Raw genomic sequence first — 19,615 nt, 5'->3', positions numbered from 1 at the left:
ACATCTAAGTTGAAATTAAAAATTTGACCTGAGATTTTTCGGATTTGATCATTTTCGACAAGGACTTTTAACATCTGAACTTCTTGATCTAAGACTTCTTAGATATTAAGTGCATAGAAGATCTTTTAGACTGGGACATTACAGATTAGGGCGTTTTGAACTGAAATTTTGAGAATTGAGATTTCTCAGATTTACACTTTCTAGATTCTCCTCTAGACTTTATCTCCTCAGTCTTAAGAACATGATGATTTTAGAATCCGTAATACCTATATTATCTTTAGTTTTGTAATTAAAAGTTTGTAGACCTGGACTTTTTGCTTTAAACTACTTGTAACAAAACTTGTTAGACTTTGACTTCTCATGAGAATTTTTTGAGCTGTAAACTTTTCAAACTCGAACTTGAACTCCTTCAACGGAATTGCAAATATGATTTACACCTTAAATAAAATAATAGCAGCTTAAATAAAACAATATGCTATAATTAATAGTGCAATCGAGCAATGAAAATTTCTGTTCCCATCTTTATCATCAGACATTAGGATGTAATTTTAGTAACGGAACTTTCTCCGCGAATGGTGCAATTATACCTCGGTTTTTCTCGCCGAAAAACACATCAACACCAGATAAGGTCTGAGGGGTGTTATTGAACGAAAATCCAATTACACCCGAGTCAGCAGCACCCGCTGGAGTAACGGAGGCGCAGCCCTCGAGCGCAAACACAATGTTCACCAACGAATTCACTTCCGTGGCCGTCAACATCCTGCCCGGAGCCAAGGGCCTATTGTTTAGCGCTGCCAACCGCCAAAAAGCACCTGGTGCCAACGTGTCCTTAAGGCCCGCTCGCTGCCACGGTATGGAACCATCACGCTTTGGATGCAACTATGGATATACCACCGAAAGCAGAAATGCAGAAATCCAATTTTAAAAAACAACGAGATTAATATTTTTTATCTCAAGCACTGAAAATTTTATGACTTCCCATTTGAAAGAGGGAAAAGTTTCAACGGTTATCTATCGGAAGGGTCCCGTATAGAGGCCCGGGGCATGCAGGACTTGCATAGGGTGCGGAACAAAAGTTGATCTCAAGCGGAAACAACTGTGACTAGCACCGGTCTGCTGTGCTGGCAAACAACGGCCACGAACTGCCGTCACTCCAAGCCGTAGTCCACTATCTCGTTTATGGATTACGATATTTTCCAATACATTTGATTCGTTCGGCTAGATTTTCTTTTTTTGTTTCTACTATCATTGGTCCGAACTTCCGCGCCCTGCTACGAATCGGTGCAGCACAATTTTCATAGCCACTAACTAAGCGTTACGGGTCGCAGCAGCTGGCAGGCGGAAAAAAGCCACCCAACCGAATGGCGCTTGCTCTGTTCTCAAGTGTGTTTATTCATTTCTAGATAGGATCCAATTGTTCTCATTTATTTCTTTACACCATGGACGGATGAGTGAGCCCTTCTGCTAGCCTGTTGTTGCGAACGATAAAAGCCCCTCCGGATACGGAGGGAAATGCATTTTTATCGAGGCACATGGTTACTGCCGGAGTCAGTTGACCTATTGGGTTTATGGGAAGCTGTGAACGGCAATGAAATTTATCAAATTCTGAACTAGTAGATCTTTTTTTTTTCTTTCGCAGTAAATTCTAATCATTCATTCAGCCGTCTATTAGCAACCTTTCGAAACAAATTCCTTACATGTGGGAAAAAAAATTTCACAACCCAGAAAAGAGCTGAATCATTGCCGTTATCATCAAACATAAACCTACACTACTACGAAGCGAAGCGATTCTTTTGACAGCTTGAAAGGAGAAGTTCGCACTTGGGCGAACGAAGAATAAAGTTTTACCAAGATCCACCAATCAAGTTCAGCCGGGTCGTGCTTCTGAACCTACTCCGTTAATTTGAGTCAGTGAATGTCTAGCGGAACACGGAGGATATATATATTTTCTAAATTCACAGTGCAAAGATATCTTTAGCCCTAATTTAAAAAATAAATATCAGAATTGAAAAAAATAGAAAATAAATTAACAATTCCAGCAAGATACTTCGTAAAATTATACACAAATAGCTGAAAACGGAGTTCCGAAACGGAGGGAGCCGTCGACAAAAACAAGACAGATATTTAAGAGGATGGACAAGCTGTGCATCCGCCAAGCATTGACGAGGTTTCGGGAACCTTGTATAGAGTTAAAAGGAGGATCATTTTTTGAAACATTTTTTAATAAAGTAAAGTAGTTAAAGTGAGTTGAGTGTATTTTCGTCTGTACAGTCTCAAAGAAGTAGAGCAACTTGTTTGAAACTATTCGACATTTCATCACAGATCAGTGACATCTTCAGAGGAAACTGTAAGAAATTAATAACAGGTAACGGCATTCCGCGTCGAACACTCGACAGAAACGGACGTGCAAGGTGGTCGTTCTATTACAATCCGGTCCGTGTGTACGAATAGCCAAACAAAAGAGTGTATTATTCGCGCTAAAGGCCAACTAGATTGTGAGTTGTGTCGCTACGTTCTGTACCGGGCTCGCAACTTTGGCTGTATTGGTGCAAAATACCAGCTGCAGTTTTGATCTGTGCACAGTGAATAGATCTTTCTAATTCAAGGCCATCATTTGACAGTCGAGCCGTGTCGCTGTGCTGAGTGATCTCACACCCGGCTCACTGCTGGTGGCTGTATTGGTGCTGCTGTACTGGTGCTGCTGGCTGCTTTGGGTGCAGCTTCGAACGATCGGACAACCACTGCTGGAAGGAAGAAGTAAATAGGTACGTGTTCTTGTCGGCGCTAGTGCGCTAGGGCGCTACATTTAGCGCGATGGATATAGATCCCTCGCCTCCCGTGCCACCATCCCCGAACCCCCTTGACCCTGACCCTTCTGTTACCCCCTCCCCTGTTCATTCTCCAGTCCCCCCTCGCCCCAGGCTTTACCCGGACGGATCTCAACAGAGCAGCTATACTGTTTATTTTCGTCCAAAGGCAGGAGTGAATTCAAAGCGATTAAACATACTGCAAATTTCTAAAGACCTGACGAAGGGGTACAAGGCCGTGACCGAAATTTCCAAGGTCCGACCTAACAAGCTCCGTATCGTGGTCAGTGATCTGGCACAGGCTAATGCTATCGCTTGCTCTGAGCTCTTCACACGCGAGTATCGCGTTTACATACCCGCACGAGACGTGGAGATCGACGGTGTCATAACCGATTCGAGTCTGTCTGTCGAGTGTATCCTAAAAAGCGCAACCGGTTGCTTCAAAAATACCGAAACACAGGCGAAGATTTTGGATTGTAAGCAATTGCGGTCCATGTCTCTCGTCGGCGGTAAAAAAGTTTACACTCCGTCAGACTCGTTTCGCGTTACGTTTGCCGGATCTGCACTCCCTAGCCACGTCTCGATCGACCGGGTTCGTCTGCCTGTGCGATTGTATATACCCCGTGTTATGAATTGCACCAATTGCAAGCAGTTAGGCCACACAGCCGCCTACTGCTGCAATAAGGCACGATGTAGCAAGTGTGGAGAGACTCATGCGGAAGATTCTTGCAGTGTTAATGCTGAAAAATGTATTCACTGTGGGGAAAACCAGCATGAGCTCTCCAAATGCCCGGTGTACATGCAGCGCAGAGATAAAATCAAGCGGTCACTTAAGGAGCGTTCAAAGCGTTCTTATGCTGAGATGCTGAAGAAGACCGTGACCACTTCTACCATAACATCGAACCACTTTGATCTGTTGTCCTCTGATGAAACCGATTCTGACGATTCATCAGCGGGAACATCTTATGCCAATCCTGGGGAGTCTAGGAAGAGGAAAAATGTTTCTTCTCCTAAACTTCCCCGTAAAGGTCCTAAGATTTCCCAAAGTGTAATGAAAAGTACGAACAAACCAAACAGTGCTGCGAAAAAACCGAAGCAAACTCCTCCTGGGCTTGTAAATTTAAAGTCCCAGAAGGAGTTTCCAGCACTGCCAGGAACATCTAAAACCCCAGTTGTTCCTTTTGCACATCCAGTTGATGAAACAAACTCTGGATTAGTGAGATTTTCTGACATTGTGGACTGGATTTTTGAAAATTTCAATGTACCCGATCCAATTAAAATTTTTCTTACAGCATTCCTCCCAACAGTTAGATCATTTTTGAAGCAGTTGACTGCCCAATGGCCCCTCCTTGCAGCGATTGTATCCTTCGATGCCTAATTCATCTGCGTATATGAAGGATTCTATCTCTGTCTCCCAGTGGAATTGTAGAAGTATTTTACCAAAAATTGATTCGTTTAAAGTTTTGATAAATAAAAACAAATGCGATGCATTTTCCCTTTGTGAAACTTGGCTTACTTCAAATATTGATCTCAACTTCCATGATTTTAATATTATTCGCCTTGATCGAGACACCCCATATGGAGGAGTACTTTTAGGGATTAAAAAGTGCTAATCTTTCTATCGTATTAACCTCCCCTCGATTCCAGGCATCGAAGTTGTCGCATGTCAAATGACAATACAAGGTAAAGAGCTTTGTATTGCCTCAATATATATTCCTCCCAGAGCACAGGTTGGGCAACGGCTGCTCTTTGATTCAATAGAACTTCTTCCCTCGCCACGTTTGATTTTGGGAGACTTCAACTCTCATGGCGTGGCTTGGGGTTCCCCTTACAATGATAACCGCTCCTCTTCAATCTATAACCTTTGCGATGACTTCGACATGACTATTTTAAACAACGGCGAAATGACACGTATCCCGAAACCTCCAGCGCGCCCAAGCGCTCTGGATCTATCCTTATGTTCGACGTCGCTACGGTTGGATTGCACATGGAAGGTAATCCTCGATCCTCACAGTAGCGACCATCTGCCTATTCTTATTTCAATTACAAACGGGTCAACTCGCATGCGACCAATTGACATTCCGTATGACCTCACACGGAATGTCGATTGGAAGTTATACGAGGAAATGATTTCAAAAGTGGTCGAGTCGATTCAACATCACCCACCACTTGAAGAATACAACCTCCTCGCGGGCTTAATCCTCGACGCCGCGTTGCAAGCTCAAACGAAGAAATATCCCGGCGCAACGATCAAAGAGCGGCCTCCAACTCCGTGGTGGGACAAAGAGTGCTCCGATGTCTACACGCAAAGATCCGACGCGTTTTTGGCCTTCCAGAAGGGAGGTATACCCGACGACTATATACGGTATTCGGAGCTTAATACCAAGCTTAAAAGCCTGGCTAAAGCAAAGAAACGCCGATATTGGCGTCGGTTCGTGAACGAGACGTCGAGGGAGACATCGATGAGCACTCTTTGGAACACAGCCCGAAGAATGCGGAATCGCGTAACGGTCAACGAAAGCGAGGAGTCTTCAAGTCGGTGGATATTTGATTTCGCCAGGAAAGTATGTCCGGACTCTGTTCCTGAGCAAAACATTGTTCGCGATGCGTCTCCGGGCCACGACGCGATAGAATCACCTTTTACGATGGCAGAATTTTCAGTTGCCCTTCTGTCCTGTAACAATAACGCGCCTGGGTTAGATAGAATCAAATTCAACTTGTTGAAGAATCTACCCGGCAATGCCAAGAGGCGCTTGTTGAACTTGTTCAATAAGTTCCTGGAGCAAAACATTGTACCGCAGGATTGGAGGCAAGTGGAGGTGATCGCCATCCAAAAACCAGGGAAACCAGCTTCTGATCACAACTCTTATAGGCCGATTGCAATGCTATCCTGTATCCGGAAATTGATGGAAAAAATGATACTCCGTCGTTTAGACCATTGGGTCGAATCAAATGGTCTACTATCAGATACTCAATTTGGCTTCCGCCGTGCCAAAGGGACGAATGATTGTCTTGCGTTGCTTTCAACAGATATTCAGCTGGCGTATGCTCGCAAAGAACAAATGGCGTCTGCGTTCTTGGACATTAAGGGGGCTTTTGATTCCGTTTCTATTGACATTCTTTCGGGTAAACTTCACCGACAAGGATTTTCTCCAATTTTGAATAATTTTTTGCACAATTTGTTGTCCGAAAAGCACATGCATTTTACGCACGGCGATTTGGCAACTTTTCGCATTAGCTACATGGGTCTTCCCCAGGGCTCATGTTTAAGCCCCCTTCTTTACAACTTTTATGTAAATGACATTGACGAATGGCTGGCAAATTCATGCACGATAAGACAACTTGCAGACGACAGTGTAATCTCTGTTACAGGAGCCAAAGCTGCCGATTTGCAAGGACCATTGCAAGATACCTTGGACAATTTGTCTGCTTGGGCTTTACAGCTAGGTATCGAATTCTCTCCGGAGAAAACTGAGATAGTAGTTTTTTCTAGGAAGCATGAACCTGCTCAGCTTCAAACACAATTAATGGGTAAAACGATTTCTCAGGTTTTGGTACACAAATATCTTGGTGTCTGGTTCGACTCTAAAGGCACCTGGGGTTGTCACGTGAGGTATCTGATGAGAAAATGTCAACAAAGAGTGAATTTTCTTCGTACAATAACCGGACAATGGTGGGGTGCCCACCCAGGAGACCTTATAAGGCTTTACCAAACAACGATATTGTCTGTTATTGAATACGGGTGTTTCTGCTTTCGCTCCGCAGCAAACACACATCTGATCAAACTGGAGCGAATACAATATCGTTGTTTGCGTATCGCCTTGGGTTGCATGCAATCGACCCATACGATGAGTTTGGAGATCTTAGCTGGAGTACTACCATTGAAAAACCGCTTCTGGAGCCTGTCTTCTCGTATTCTAATCAAATGTGAGGTCTTGAACCGTCCCGTGATTGAAAATTTTGAAAGGTTAATCGAACTTAATTCTCAAACCCGTTTTATTACATTGTATTTCAATCACATGTCCCAAAATATTAACCCTTCTTCGAATATTCCAAATCGTGTCGACTTATCAAATACTTCTGATTCTACTGTGTTTTTCGATACATCCATGATAGAAGAAACTCGTGGAATCCCGGATCATTTACGCGTGCAGCAGATCCCTAAAAATTTTTCCAATAAATATCGAAACATCAACTGCGACAATATGTACTACACTGACGGATCACTTCTTGATGGGTCCACTGGCTTCGGTATCTTCAATAACAATTTAACCGTCTCCCATAAGCTCGATAATCCTGCTTCTGTTTACGTCGCAGAATTAGCTGCAATTCAGTACACCCTAGGAATTATCGAAAAAATGCCCACGGACCATTATTTCATCTTTACGGACAGTCTCAGTTCCATTGAGGCTCTCCGATCGATGAAAGATGTTAAGCACTCTCCGTATTTCCTGGGGAAAATACGGGAACATCTGAGTGCTTTATCCGAAAAATCTACTCAGATTACCTTAGCGTGGGTCCCTTCTCACTGCTCGATACCGGGTAATGAGAAAGCGGACTCTTTGGCTAATGTGGGCGCAACAAACGGTGATATTTATGAAAGACCAATTGCCTTTAATGAATTTTTTGCATTTGTACGTCAGAATACGATCATCAGTTGGCAAAATTCTTGGACCAAGGGGGAACTGGGAAGGTGGTTACATTCCATAATCCCCAAGGTATCGACGAACCCGTGGTTCAAGGGGTTGGATGTAAGTCGGGATTTCATTTGCGTGATGTCCCGGCTTATGTCCAATCACTATAGATTTGACGCGCATCTCCGTCGTGTTGGGCTCGGGGAGAGTGGTATCTGTGCCTGTGGTGAGGGTTATCACGACATAGAGCATGTGGTTTGGTCATACCCTGTAAACCGTGACGCCAGGTCTAAATTAATAGCTTCCCTGCAGGCCGAAAGTAGACAGCCGGCTGTTCCTGTTCATGATGTCTTGGCGAGCCGTGACCTATCCTACATGTCCCTTATATACGTTTTCCTGAAATCCATCCACGCCCCAGTTTAGTCCTATCCCCTTCCGCCTACATCCAACCAAACGACAAGAACACGTTAAGACCCCGGATCCGGAAACAGCAATCAGACCCGCACGATACTCTCAAGGCCCGATGGAAACAACCCAATATGCCAGTCCGTAATATCTTGGCCCAGCAGCGGAACAAATTTAATATGCTGCTTACCTATGGCAATGAAAACCATCAAACAGCAAACCTGTGCTTTTAATGCAAAATATTCTAGCTTTAAGTTAGATTTAGTTTCAGCTCGTAGTCGGCAGCGAGGATAAAAAATTTGCTTTTAGTTATTAAGATACTTTAGAAAGTAAGCGACCAGATATAATTGGCGCCGTTAAACATTGAATTGTATTTGTGCCGTGTCAAATAAACTATAGATGAAGAAAAAAAAACAGGTAACGGCTTGCAAAATATTAAATTTGTTAACAAAATCTGTGACTCACATGTATCGTCCCATGTCAAGCTTACTTTTTATCCATTATAGTAAATTTCGGTGACACTTGCTTTTTTACTCGTTTCCGCGAAATTTGATACCCTTAGCTAGCTCGAAGTCTGCAGAGGCTTAAACAAAGTTTTCCTTTAAGCAAACTCAGAAACGATGAACTTGTGGCCTTGTAACACATATGCGAGTTGGCAAGGTGCAGCAAAAGTCACCGGAACGGTTAAAATGCTATAATCTTTCATATTTTTCTAGTTTACGTTGTATGACAAAACCAAGGCAAGATTACTAATCATTTAGTAGAGGATAAAGTTGGGAAAAAATTATAACTGAAATTTTCCGTTCCACATCATCAAATGATTAAACCCAATCGGATGTAACTCAAACATATTGCAAGAAACAAAGAAAACAGATTTTTTTTAATTAGTATTCAAGTGTTTTATTTTACTTGATATATTACGCGACGCGATTGTAATTGCGAGATAGATATGATAATAGCTATACGGATCAGAAAAGATTGTACGGTTTTGACGAGTATAATCGGCGGAACATTTACAGAAGCTCTTTTGTTTCAGTTTATTATGTAGAAAAGAAAGGTTTAATTAAATTAAACAATCCCATTATTTATATCGCGGGCAATGAATATGAAAAAAACAGCAATATGAGTATTACTTCAAATGAGCCTGATATCCAACAACGATACTTTGCAGTATCGATATCGATTTTTCGCGATACTATCGGAGTATCAGCACTCGCTTTCGATACCAGTATCGGTTCGAAGTATCGATGCCTAATGATATCGCAACGTCCCACAGTGCGTTGAATGTATGGGAACTCGGGACAAAAATCAAAACAGCCATTCCAGTAATTTTTTCAATTTGTGTGGCACGAAATATGTTTAGTACCGATGAGAGCTACTATTTGCACAATTGACGAATGTCAAATACGTCATCGCAAAAATGTCTCAAATGCCATTTTTTTGTTTGATAATTTTCCAAGAATATTTCCCATTTCGAGATAAAAAGTTTCAAAAGCATATTAAAACAATTTCTAGGCGATGAAAAAGTGACCTTAACGCCATCACATTCAGTTTTTATGATTATTTCTATTTAACTCTCTTTTAATTGTGTTTATTTACGGTTTACTGTTGCAAAATATCTGTTGTTAATCCAGGAATCTTTTATGTGTTTTGCACCTAACTTAAGAGTTATACATAAAAATAAGGAACGCGATTTTCGGTTAAAAGAGCAAACTTGAGAAATGGCAATCACTTCCAAAGTTTGAAGGGACATTCCAAATAAGAGGAAAAAGTAAACTGCAGAGAGGTACTTTGGGGTACTTTTTTGACAATCGATTTAAAATCGATAGTGTCTTTCTTCTCTAAGCATGAATAAGCATGACTAAGAAGCCTTTAATTTCCAAATGCGCTACGGTATGTCTCAATAGTAACATGTGAAATGTAGTAGTTACATGCCTCTACCGTTGCCATTTTGGTCTTAACATGAAAAGATATAGAGTATATTAAAAAATTAATTTGAAAACTAATAAAGATTTTTTAAAACCACTTCCCAGAAGATGCGTGCCATTATCGTATGAGTGAACTTGGGAGAATGATAATATCATTACAGTATATTTCAAACATGTATAAAACATACCAGCATAAAGAATTGGTTCAATAAGAAATCCACTTTTTGTTTTTTGTCTATGGAACGTTGCACTGTGCGTCCCTATCCTAGCGTCAAATAATTGACAAGTTCAGAGAAGTGAACTTGCAGACTTATTTTCTGCTCATTCAAGTACGATTCCGTTAAGCGCAACGAATTATGGCAGAATATGCTTGAACACAGTTTCCCAACGAAACTGAATAAGCTGATTCGTACCATCCTAGACGGTTTTTCATTAGGCGTCAGGAAAGCGGAAGAAATTTCGGACCCGTTCGTGACATTAGACGGTTTGAAGTAGGGTGACGGGCTCTCGAACCTTTGTCCAAAAAGGCGGTACTATTACCTCAAAGTCTCATATGCTCCTTGGCTTTACGGCTCACATTTATACCGTCGGTATTATCCACAGAGCAGAGGAAAAGGAACTCGTGTGTTTCAAGAAAGAAGCAGCGAGAATTGGACTTACCATCAACTCTACCATAACAAAGTAAATGGTGGCTGGTGGAGAGGGTGAAAATTCGCACTGAGATACTGTAATTGTGATGGATAAAGGTATGCATGAAGTTGTCGACAAATTTGTGTACCTCGGTACTCTCGTAATGTGTGACAACGACGTTAGCCGCGACGGAAAGCAGTTGCAAACAGGACCTTTTACAGTTTACATAGCCAGCTGAGATCCCGCAGCATGCATATCCGTTCGAAATTTGCACGCTGATTCTCCCGGTGGTACTTCACTATTATAAGTGTTGGTCAATAAAGCAGGCCGACTGGCGAGAACTTGTAGTCTTCGAGCTTAGGATCGACGACTCCGTGGAAGACTCTGTACTCGTTGGATGTGTGGTGTGGATGAGGATGCCCGATCGGTAGGTCAACTAATGTAGAGACGTATTCTGGATTCGACAGTGGGTCGTTAACGACCTACGCCGCAACTATCTGATTGATTTTTGAAGAGTTTTTTTTTTTGTTGCAGTCACTTTGTTACTGAAAATTAAATTATCTTAATAAGACCTTAAAGGTTCTGGTGTTACAGCCTGGGAAGCATGTACAAAAAGCGTGTTTAAAATATATATTTTGCGCAAAGATTTAAATGTTTCAGAATGACTTCAATTTTACATGGTTTTTACATGGAGATTCAAAAACAATTAAAAATATACTGTTTTTTACTAATTTAGATTAAATTTTCATACACTTGGCATTCAGTGCTAAGCTAAGCTCTTGCTATTTTTCAGAATATGGCACAGGTGTTGATGCGATTAAGCAGAGCACTACGCAAAAAAGGCCACAATGCGAATAGGGGCATGAAAAAGTGATTTTACCGCATGAGAAAGATCGACCTCTTATTGCCAAAGTTATTAAAACACAGAAAAATAAAACGCTCAAATTGGAAGTCCATCCTTACTCGCTATATTCCGCAGATATTGCGCCATCCGATGATTATTTGTTTCGTTCGATGACTCATGATGTGGCTGATCCTACCCATATGAAAACATTGAAAAATGGCTTGATTAATGGATAGCCACAAAAGATGGACAATTTTAATGTAACGGGATACGAGCTCTGTCAAAAAGACAAAGTTGTGGCTAGCGATGGGCAATACTTTGAATGATTTATAGGTACAGGTAAGTTCCGTTTTTGGCACGTTCCGTTTTTGGCACGTTCCGATTTTGGTATCTTTTGGTTCCGTTTTTGGCAACACAATTTTTTTCTAATTCTTTCTAATCTTTCACTGATTGTATGTATTTACAAGTGTAAATACATACAATATATGACTCATTATTGGCTAATCGACTGAGGGGCTGGTAACATTATCTCAGAATTTAATGATCATTTGTGAGTGTGCCTTACTACACTAGGAAACTTTGCATACTTTTTTTTATTAAAAAAATCATCTTAACTATCATTTAAAAAGGACTTGAAGTTTGAACCATATATCCATATATCGATATATCTAAATAATGACGAACTTTCATTTGAAGCATTAAATAAACTTTATATAAAATCGTACACTGAGAAAATTATTTTAAAACCAGAAGAATGAATTAAAAAAAAAGGGCATCTCAGATTTTTTCCGACACTAGTTTTTTTAGATAGAAAATTTACACTCTTAAAGAGAAAATGTAAAAAGAACGTATGCAATTTTTTGCGAAAAAAATAATTCCGATGTTTTCTTCTTGTTTATATGAATAATTAAAGTTTTGTCTCCAACTTCAGAAAAATAATTCACTCAACAAAATGAAAAACTAGGCGAAGAAAGTACTGTTCTTCGAAATATTTCTCATTGTAATAGTAAGCTATAAAATATTTGTTACAACCAAATTTCCACAATTTCGAATGAAGTGAAGGACTTCCAAGAAAAAAAACATCATTGATGCGTTTAAGGGTTCTAGCAGCACCGTACATCAGCTGTTGTTTGTTTGCTCTCCACTCATGCATTGAACTCAATCTTGTGCATTTTATTCGAAATGGAGCGTATCTTCACTAAAATACAAAAATTGTTTTCTTAACATTTTATTTGGGGAATAATAATTTTCAAGATGGAGATAAGCGACTAGCTTTACTCAAAATTTTATAACAAATTATCAATGATGGCTTTTCGAGCGATTTTAATTTTGTGAATATTAAAAATGCTACAAGGACAAAAAGCACTGTTTTTCCACGTTGTTGTCTTTCTATATATTACGGACGCAGTTCCGTGGAACAATCGGTTAAATACATTTTGTTATAAATTACTTGAAGGGAATAAATACAAGTATTTATTAAATAACTATACTTTTTCACAAAGCTACCTATCTCAAACGTAATTGAACACTTCTTTCAATAATAACCCATGACTCTTCAGATATAGGACAAAAAGAAGAAGAATATATGAGACTAATCCTTTGTTGCGCCTTTAAGTGCTCAGTTGCATTTTCACTCGTAAGTGAATGTAATGTCCAACTAATATTTCAATGTTGTTTACCAATATTCAAAATGATGAAAAGCAAAAAATTCTCAGAAAAAAAAAGTTCCGTTTTTGGCAACTGAAAATCGAGAAGCGTGTTGCCAAAAACGGAACTTATTTTGTCATTATAAAGTTGCATTTATTTAACTCTGAAAAGCTAATCTTATCCTGGTGTTAAATTGATGCATGAGTTTGAAATCATTTAAACCGCAAGTTTTTGTTTATAATATGTGCCGGAATAAAGATGGTAGTATTCTGACGGACGATCGTGAGGTGACCGAAAGGTGGAAGCAGCACTTCGACGATCACCTGAATGGCACCCAGGCAGGAGACCATGGCGGCGGAGAAAGTGATCCCGCCGTTGCGACAAATGTATAAGACGTGCCAGCCCCAACGATAGGCGAATTTAAGGATGCTATCAAGCAACAGAAAAACAATAAATCAGCTGGGAAGGATGGCCTCGGAGCGGAGCTTATTAAGATGGGCCCGGAGAAGCTGGCCACCTAGTTGCACCGGCTGATTGCAATAATTTGGAATACAGAACAGCTACCGGAGGACTGGAAGGATGGGGTTATCTGCCCTATCTATAAGAAAGGCGACAAATTGGACTGCGGGAAGTATCGTGCGATCACCGTCCTGAAAGCAGCCTACAAAGTGCTTTCCCAAATCATTTTTCGCTGCCTCTCACCCCTAGCCAACAGATTTGTGGGAAGTTATCAGGCCGGCTTCGTGAATGGACGGCCTACGACGGACCAAATCTTTACCATACGGCAGATCTTCCAGAAATGTCGTGAATAGAGAACCCCCACGCACCACCTATTCATTGACTTTAAAGCCGCGTATGACACTATCGACCGAAAAAAAGCTATGGGAGGTCATGGACGGAAACGTCTTTCCGAGGAAGCTGATTAGACTAATAAAGGCTACGGTGGATGGGACGCAGTTCTGTGTATGGATTTCGGGTGGATTGTCGGGTCCATTTGAATCCCGCAGGGGGCTTTGAACAGGGTGATGGTCTCTCCTGCCTGCTATTCAGTATTGCGCTACACGCGGGGTACGATTTTCAACAAATCAAGTCAAATCGTTTGCTTTGCTGATTATATGCACATTGTCGGCAGAACAACTGCGGCGGTGACAGAACGGTACACCAGACTAAAACGGGAAGCAGCGAGGATTGGGTTGCAGATAAATACGACGCCTAGGTAGTAGCATTACGAGCAACGGCGATGAGTTCGAGGTAGTCGATGAGTTTGTCTATCTTGGCTCACTGGTTGCTGAGGACAATGATACTAGCCGAGAAATCCGGAGGCGTATTATCTACGGGCATGAAACGTGGACAATGCTCGAGGAGGACCTGCGAGTGCTTGGAGTTTTCGAACGACGGGTACTAAGGACGATCCTTGGTGGCGTGCAGGAGAACGGAATATGAAGGCGAAAAATGAACCATGAGCTCGTGCGACTCTACGGTGAACCCCGTATTCAGAAGGTGGCCAAAGCTGGACGAATACGCTGGGCAGGGCACGTTGCAAGAATGCCGGACAACTACCCTGCGAAGATGGTGTTTGCCTCGAATCCGGTAGTTAGAAGACGCCCAGGGGCGCAGCGGGCAAATTGGGTAGACTAGGTGGAGCTAGATCTGGCAGAGAGTACACGGTGTCTCAGAGATTGGAGAGCGGCAGCTAGTAACCGAGTAAATTAGCGATCATTTGTAAATCAGGCCATGTCATTATGACGGAATGCCAAATAAATAAATAAATAATTTTTCTAGTGTTAAAAAAACAGCGATAATAATAATAATAAATAATAAAAAATAAACTTTAAAAAAAATTTTTTTCTTCCAACAAAATGACAATATTTGGGAAATTAAAATACATGGAAGACAACTATTTTACATTTCGAGGGAGATTTTACACACAAACGAAGGAAGCGCCAATGGGGAAACCACTGTTACGTTGTCTTTGTGAGCATTTTATCTTTTTAACTTGGACAATAAACTAAAAATAGTTATTACTGGATTGTTCGGTGGTAAAGATGTATATGATATTTTTGTGTTTTATGACAGCATGACCTGCGAAAACTTGGGCGATATTGAAAGGTGTTCATAGTATTCGCTTTATATTTGAAACAGAATCAAACAACAGACTTCCGTTTTTAGATGCAATCGCTGGTAGGAATCTGATCAATTTGAAATTTACATTTTAACCACTCCTCCTAACAAAAACTCGTCCTCTTTTTACCGTCTTTTTTTTGGTAATAAAGCAATGAAAAAGGAAATCGAAAATATTTCTGAAATTTCTGAGCAAAATGGATATGATAAAAGAACTTATTTTCATTTTTGATAAACGACACCTACAAAAAAATCTTCTAGAGGTCATCCACGTTTACACGTGAAAAACTTAAGAAATTTGGTATGAAGACTATCATCACTAGTGGAAATAACCAAATTGAAACAATATTTAGGAACAACCGCCAGTATGATGTAAGAACCATGTTAACAACGTCAAAACTCATATAATCAGGGAAATTCACAACAATATATACAGACCATACCAATGTAACTTCTTTAAATCTAAAAACTCATTTGGGTTAATGGTAGACCCTGAAAAAAAACCCTCATCGCACCACCCAAACTCATATCCTACGCATAGTTATGCAGCCGAAGCATGTTTTCTCAATTTGAAAATTTTCCATTACATGTACGTGTACTGCTGCTGGAAAGGCTACAGCAAACATCCAATGACTTGTACAACTTTTTATTTCTCTCGGAAACTGGTGAAAAGATGCTTTATCACGTTACCTCTTGACACCAAAGGAAAAGATACCCGGGTAATCGAAACGACAAAGTGGGCGGTAAACTAGGACAATGTGAGCAACCATAGCGCTCTTTCCGGGAATAATTTCGAACTTCAATTTTTATATGTGATTTAATTCGTGTTTTGACAAACATACCCACATTCCTGCTTTCCACCAATAAACATCGCTAACAACTGGGCGGCTCCGTTGAAACGAATCGATTTTCGCCAAAATAACGAGTTTCTTCTATACCATCAGCAATAAGGATCAGCATATTGATCCCACCTATGACAGGAAGATGGAGCAGAGCCCCTAATCCCCACTCCGGTAAAATGAAGAGATGAATCTCGCAATGTTTTACACATGACCGACCTGTGTTCTCCATCTGCCGCCCTGTCGAGCAAGTGCTGCGCCTTGTAAGTAGAGCTATCATTCACTGATCCCTGTTCAGCCGCTGGTGACAAGGAAGTCGCTCCCCGAAGGAACCACCCAGTCGGGCCGATATCAATATTAGCATTTTCCAATATAGCCGAGTAACGCCGAAACGGGGAAGGACGCTGATGATGACGTTAGACGAAGGGGGAAACTTTGGCCCGAATAGTCTTATCTTTATGCCATTTCTTTCGCCGCGTGTCTTCGACAGGAAGCACCTCCCCCGAACCGAAAACAGGTTGGAGAAAATAAAAAGTGAGAACGGCACTTCCGATCTTCGTGCTGTAATTGAGCGTGAAGTTATGTGCGATAATATCTTGCAAGCAAACACAAAACAGAACCCTTATACATAAATAAAATGCACTTAGGTATGTGTATTTAGTTGTGTGTTCGTAATTATTTTAAATACTCTACTCAAGGACTTACCCCAGAGACATCCACTTGGCGTAGGTTTGGCTCTTTTCCGCTGGAATTTTCAGCCCGAATCCGGAAACCAGCAGATCCTCACACGTGACAGCCGACAGCGAGTTTAGGGCCGCTGCAACGGTTCTGCGAAAGAGATAAACGAAAAATGATTCAGTCGTAAAACAGAAGTACCGCCCATATGCGCCCGCGTAAAACTTTAAGAACGTGGGGCTCATAAAGTTTAGTGCAACAGTAAACCGCACACAGAAGTAGTACTTTGAAGCTCCCCGTGTTAGTTAATGTTACGTATCGTCTTTTGGTTAAGACGTGCTCGTATTAATTGATAAAAATCTTTAGATAGTTGTGTTTCTTGACTTGTATCTGCCAGATAGTGTGTGGAAAAATTCCTGTTTCAAAAGTACTGCACAGTACAGTACAACACTGTGAGTAACGGTGTAAAACCAGTAGCAACTTCATATAAACGTAACCGTTGCGAGTTAACCTATATCTGTCAGAGCTTTTGCACCACAGCTCCTGTGCTTTTCATAACAACCAGCTAAAACGTCGTGCAATTTTGCACAGCATTTAGGGAGCCGCCTGTCTCTCTCCCACCTGCAGCACAATCAACGACGAATTCTGACTAACGAATAAATAGAAAAATTTTATTAGTATGTTAATGCGATACGTTTTATGTTCCCGCCTCATCCACCATTTTCCATCCCACCTCCAGCCCTACGAAAAGAACGTTTTTCTTTGTGTATCTTTTTACCGCCGAATTCTAAACTTCAAACCGACGCAGCTCTACTATGTGTTGTAATCCTTATCTTTTGACTGTCAGAAATTTCCGTGCAGCTTCCAGAGTGTACCGTTAAGCAATAAAGACATCCGCGCCCTATACAATTCAAAGCCCGGCTAAGTGTACGTCGTCACCCATCGAACGTAGGTTTTTTTCCTTCCCGAACCGACGCTGTTAGAGCAAAAAAGTGTACATAACATCTGATTGCATCCATTAAGGCGATGCGATAATCAATAATTAGTACATATCTTGCTACTTTTGATAGGATTAGACCCTTCTGGCGTTCTAATAATGCATCCCTATTTACCAACAGAAAAAAAAAACAATCCCAATAATCCTTATTGGATCATCAAAATTGAATCTTTTAGAGCCCACTCATAATACAAACAAACAAAAAATGCACACCCTCGTCAAACAACGTGCAATCACGAAAGCGCGAAAGGAACATTAATAACCGGTAGGTTTATTTCATTCCGCCGTTCTGATTCCCTAATGCCGCACACTCGAGCGTAATTGCTGTTTAATTGTCCCACTTGAAGCACTCCGCCGCGAGTCATCACCATTGGAAGCAGCCACGAAACCATGATTGCTGACATGAGTAAATTATGTGTAAACAAATATTACCGCTCGAGTGGCTTTTACTGGTATTCGAGGGTGGGTGTAAAAAAAAGATTAAAGAGGGCAGATTAAAATAAATAAACTTTTTCCAAACTGAAAGGGGGGTTCATTTTTATCATGTAGATATGCTCTAGAATCATGATAACTATGTTGTGAAAGAATTTTGTTACAGAAAAATACTACAGGAGATTTTTAATTTTAAAGTGATCGGAAAAAGTTTTAACCGTATTTGGTGTAGTTTATTTTCAGGCTACAATAAGGACGTAGCCGGCGCAGTTATCGATTTTTAAAAAGCGGAGGCTCCTGAATTTTTGTATATTGAAGATGGTAAATTATTCATAAATAAGCCATCTTATGGCTCTTTGTGCAACTTCATGTTTTCCTAATTTTGACGTAGAGTTACGTCTTACGGCAACATTTCGGCATAAGGATGCAAATTGGAATATCGTAAACATTGAGAGCATCACGAAAATTTTCCATTTTCAAATGCTCATAACCCATAACAGATGCTAACTATTGTACTTTTGAAATATGTCGTGTCTAGTATAAAACGCTGTTGTCGACCGCTTAGAGCTGAAAACAAGACAAAATGCCATCCAATATGGGTGTTTTTGGAACCGAGATGATATCCGAGGCCGAAAATAGATCCCAGACGCTATTTTGACTTCTAATATAATGACTTCCGGTTATTTTGGAATCAAATACGAGTCCGGGGTACTTTTGGCCTCAGCATAAGAAGTGTGATGCCCAGAGTCTGGGAATTGACTTCAAACCCCGCTCCGTTTTGAAATTCAGGATGGCGACCAATATGTGTTTCTGTAATCGAAATGATTCTCAGAGGCCAAAAATCGACCTCGGATGCCATTTTGAAAAATTCGGCTTCTGGAAAACAGTCTAAATGGCCGAATACCATCTAATATGAGCATTTCCTGAACCGACAAAATATCCAGAGACCGTAAATCAACTGCAGATAATCAGCATATTATTTCCAGAGAGTAGGAAAAAAACTAAGATCATAGGTTTTCAACCTTTTCTGTGATTTTTGATGCACCTATCCAAGTCGGAACGATGACCCAGCGAGCGATTACTCTGCGGCTTTTAAACGCACTTCCGAGCTCCGAGGGGCACCAAAGCTCACAGAAACGGCTGAAAACCTTTCCTATTTTCCCAGTTTGAGCTCTAGTGCGAAACCTGTGTTGATCAGTTAAGAGTGGAAAGAGAATTATTCCTAAATTACCGCTTGAAACCGTTAACTTGGTTTACCCCAATTGAGTGTATTTTTTACCTATTGCAAGAAATACATTGACAGCCTGTCGTAATCCTACGTTAACCGAACCGTCGTGTCTCCTTTTCAACTTCAAAATTTACGCATTTTTTTCTTTCATCGATTCGCCGATGTTTCACAGCTACTTTTCAGTTATTTTCATCCAATTTTTTACTGTCATGATCAGAGTAAATAAAATATCTGTAGCGGGGTTTTCTTTTTCAAATAATGATCTACTTTGTTCTTATTATATGTGAGTTTCATTACATGCATCACAATGTTTTTTTACTAACCTTTAAAACCTCTGAACTGCGCTTCTGCTTCGGCTGTTTAGTTTTTAAACGATATTTCGGAAAACTGATATTTGCACATTCTTGATCTCCGTGGCTCCCCGTGGT

The 19,615-nt window shown here is 40.7% G+C and overlaps 1 protein-coding gene across 2 annotated transcripts in view; it reads right to left on the bottom strand.

Annotated features, from left to right (window-relative positions):
• LOC129722762 (sodium-coupled monocarboxylate transporter 1) overlaps positions 1–19,615 on the bottom strand; it is a 207,792-nt gene that overhangs the window by 103,578 nt on the left and 84,599 nt on the right. For both annotated transcript variants that reach the window (XM_055676476.1, XM_055676477.1), the window contains one exon: positions 16,561–16,683. In XM_055676476.1, coding sequence (XP_055532451.1) covers positions 16,561–16,683 — 123 coding nt within the window. The remainder of the gene's footprint in view (positions 1–16,560; positions 16,684–19,615) is intronic.

This window comes from Wyeomyia smithii, chromosome 2 (genome assembly GCF_029784165.1).
Source record: "Wyeomyia smithii strain HCP4-BCI-WySm-NY-G18 chromosome 2, ASM2978416v1, whole genome shotgun sequence".
Taxonomy (NCBI): domain Eukaryota; kingdom Metazoa; phylum Arthropoda; class Insecta; order Diptera; family Culicidae; genus Wyeomyia; species Wyeomyia smithii.
The sequence above is the reverse complement of the archived record's forward strand: the minus strand, read 5'-3'. Positions and strand labels throughout refer to the sequence as shown.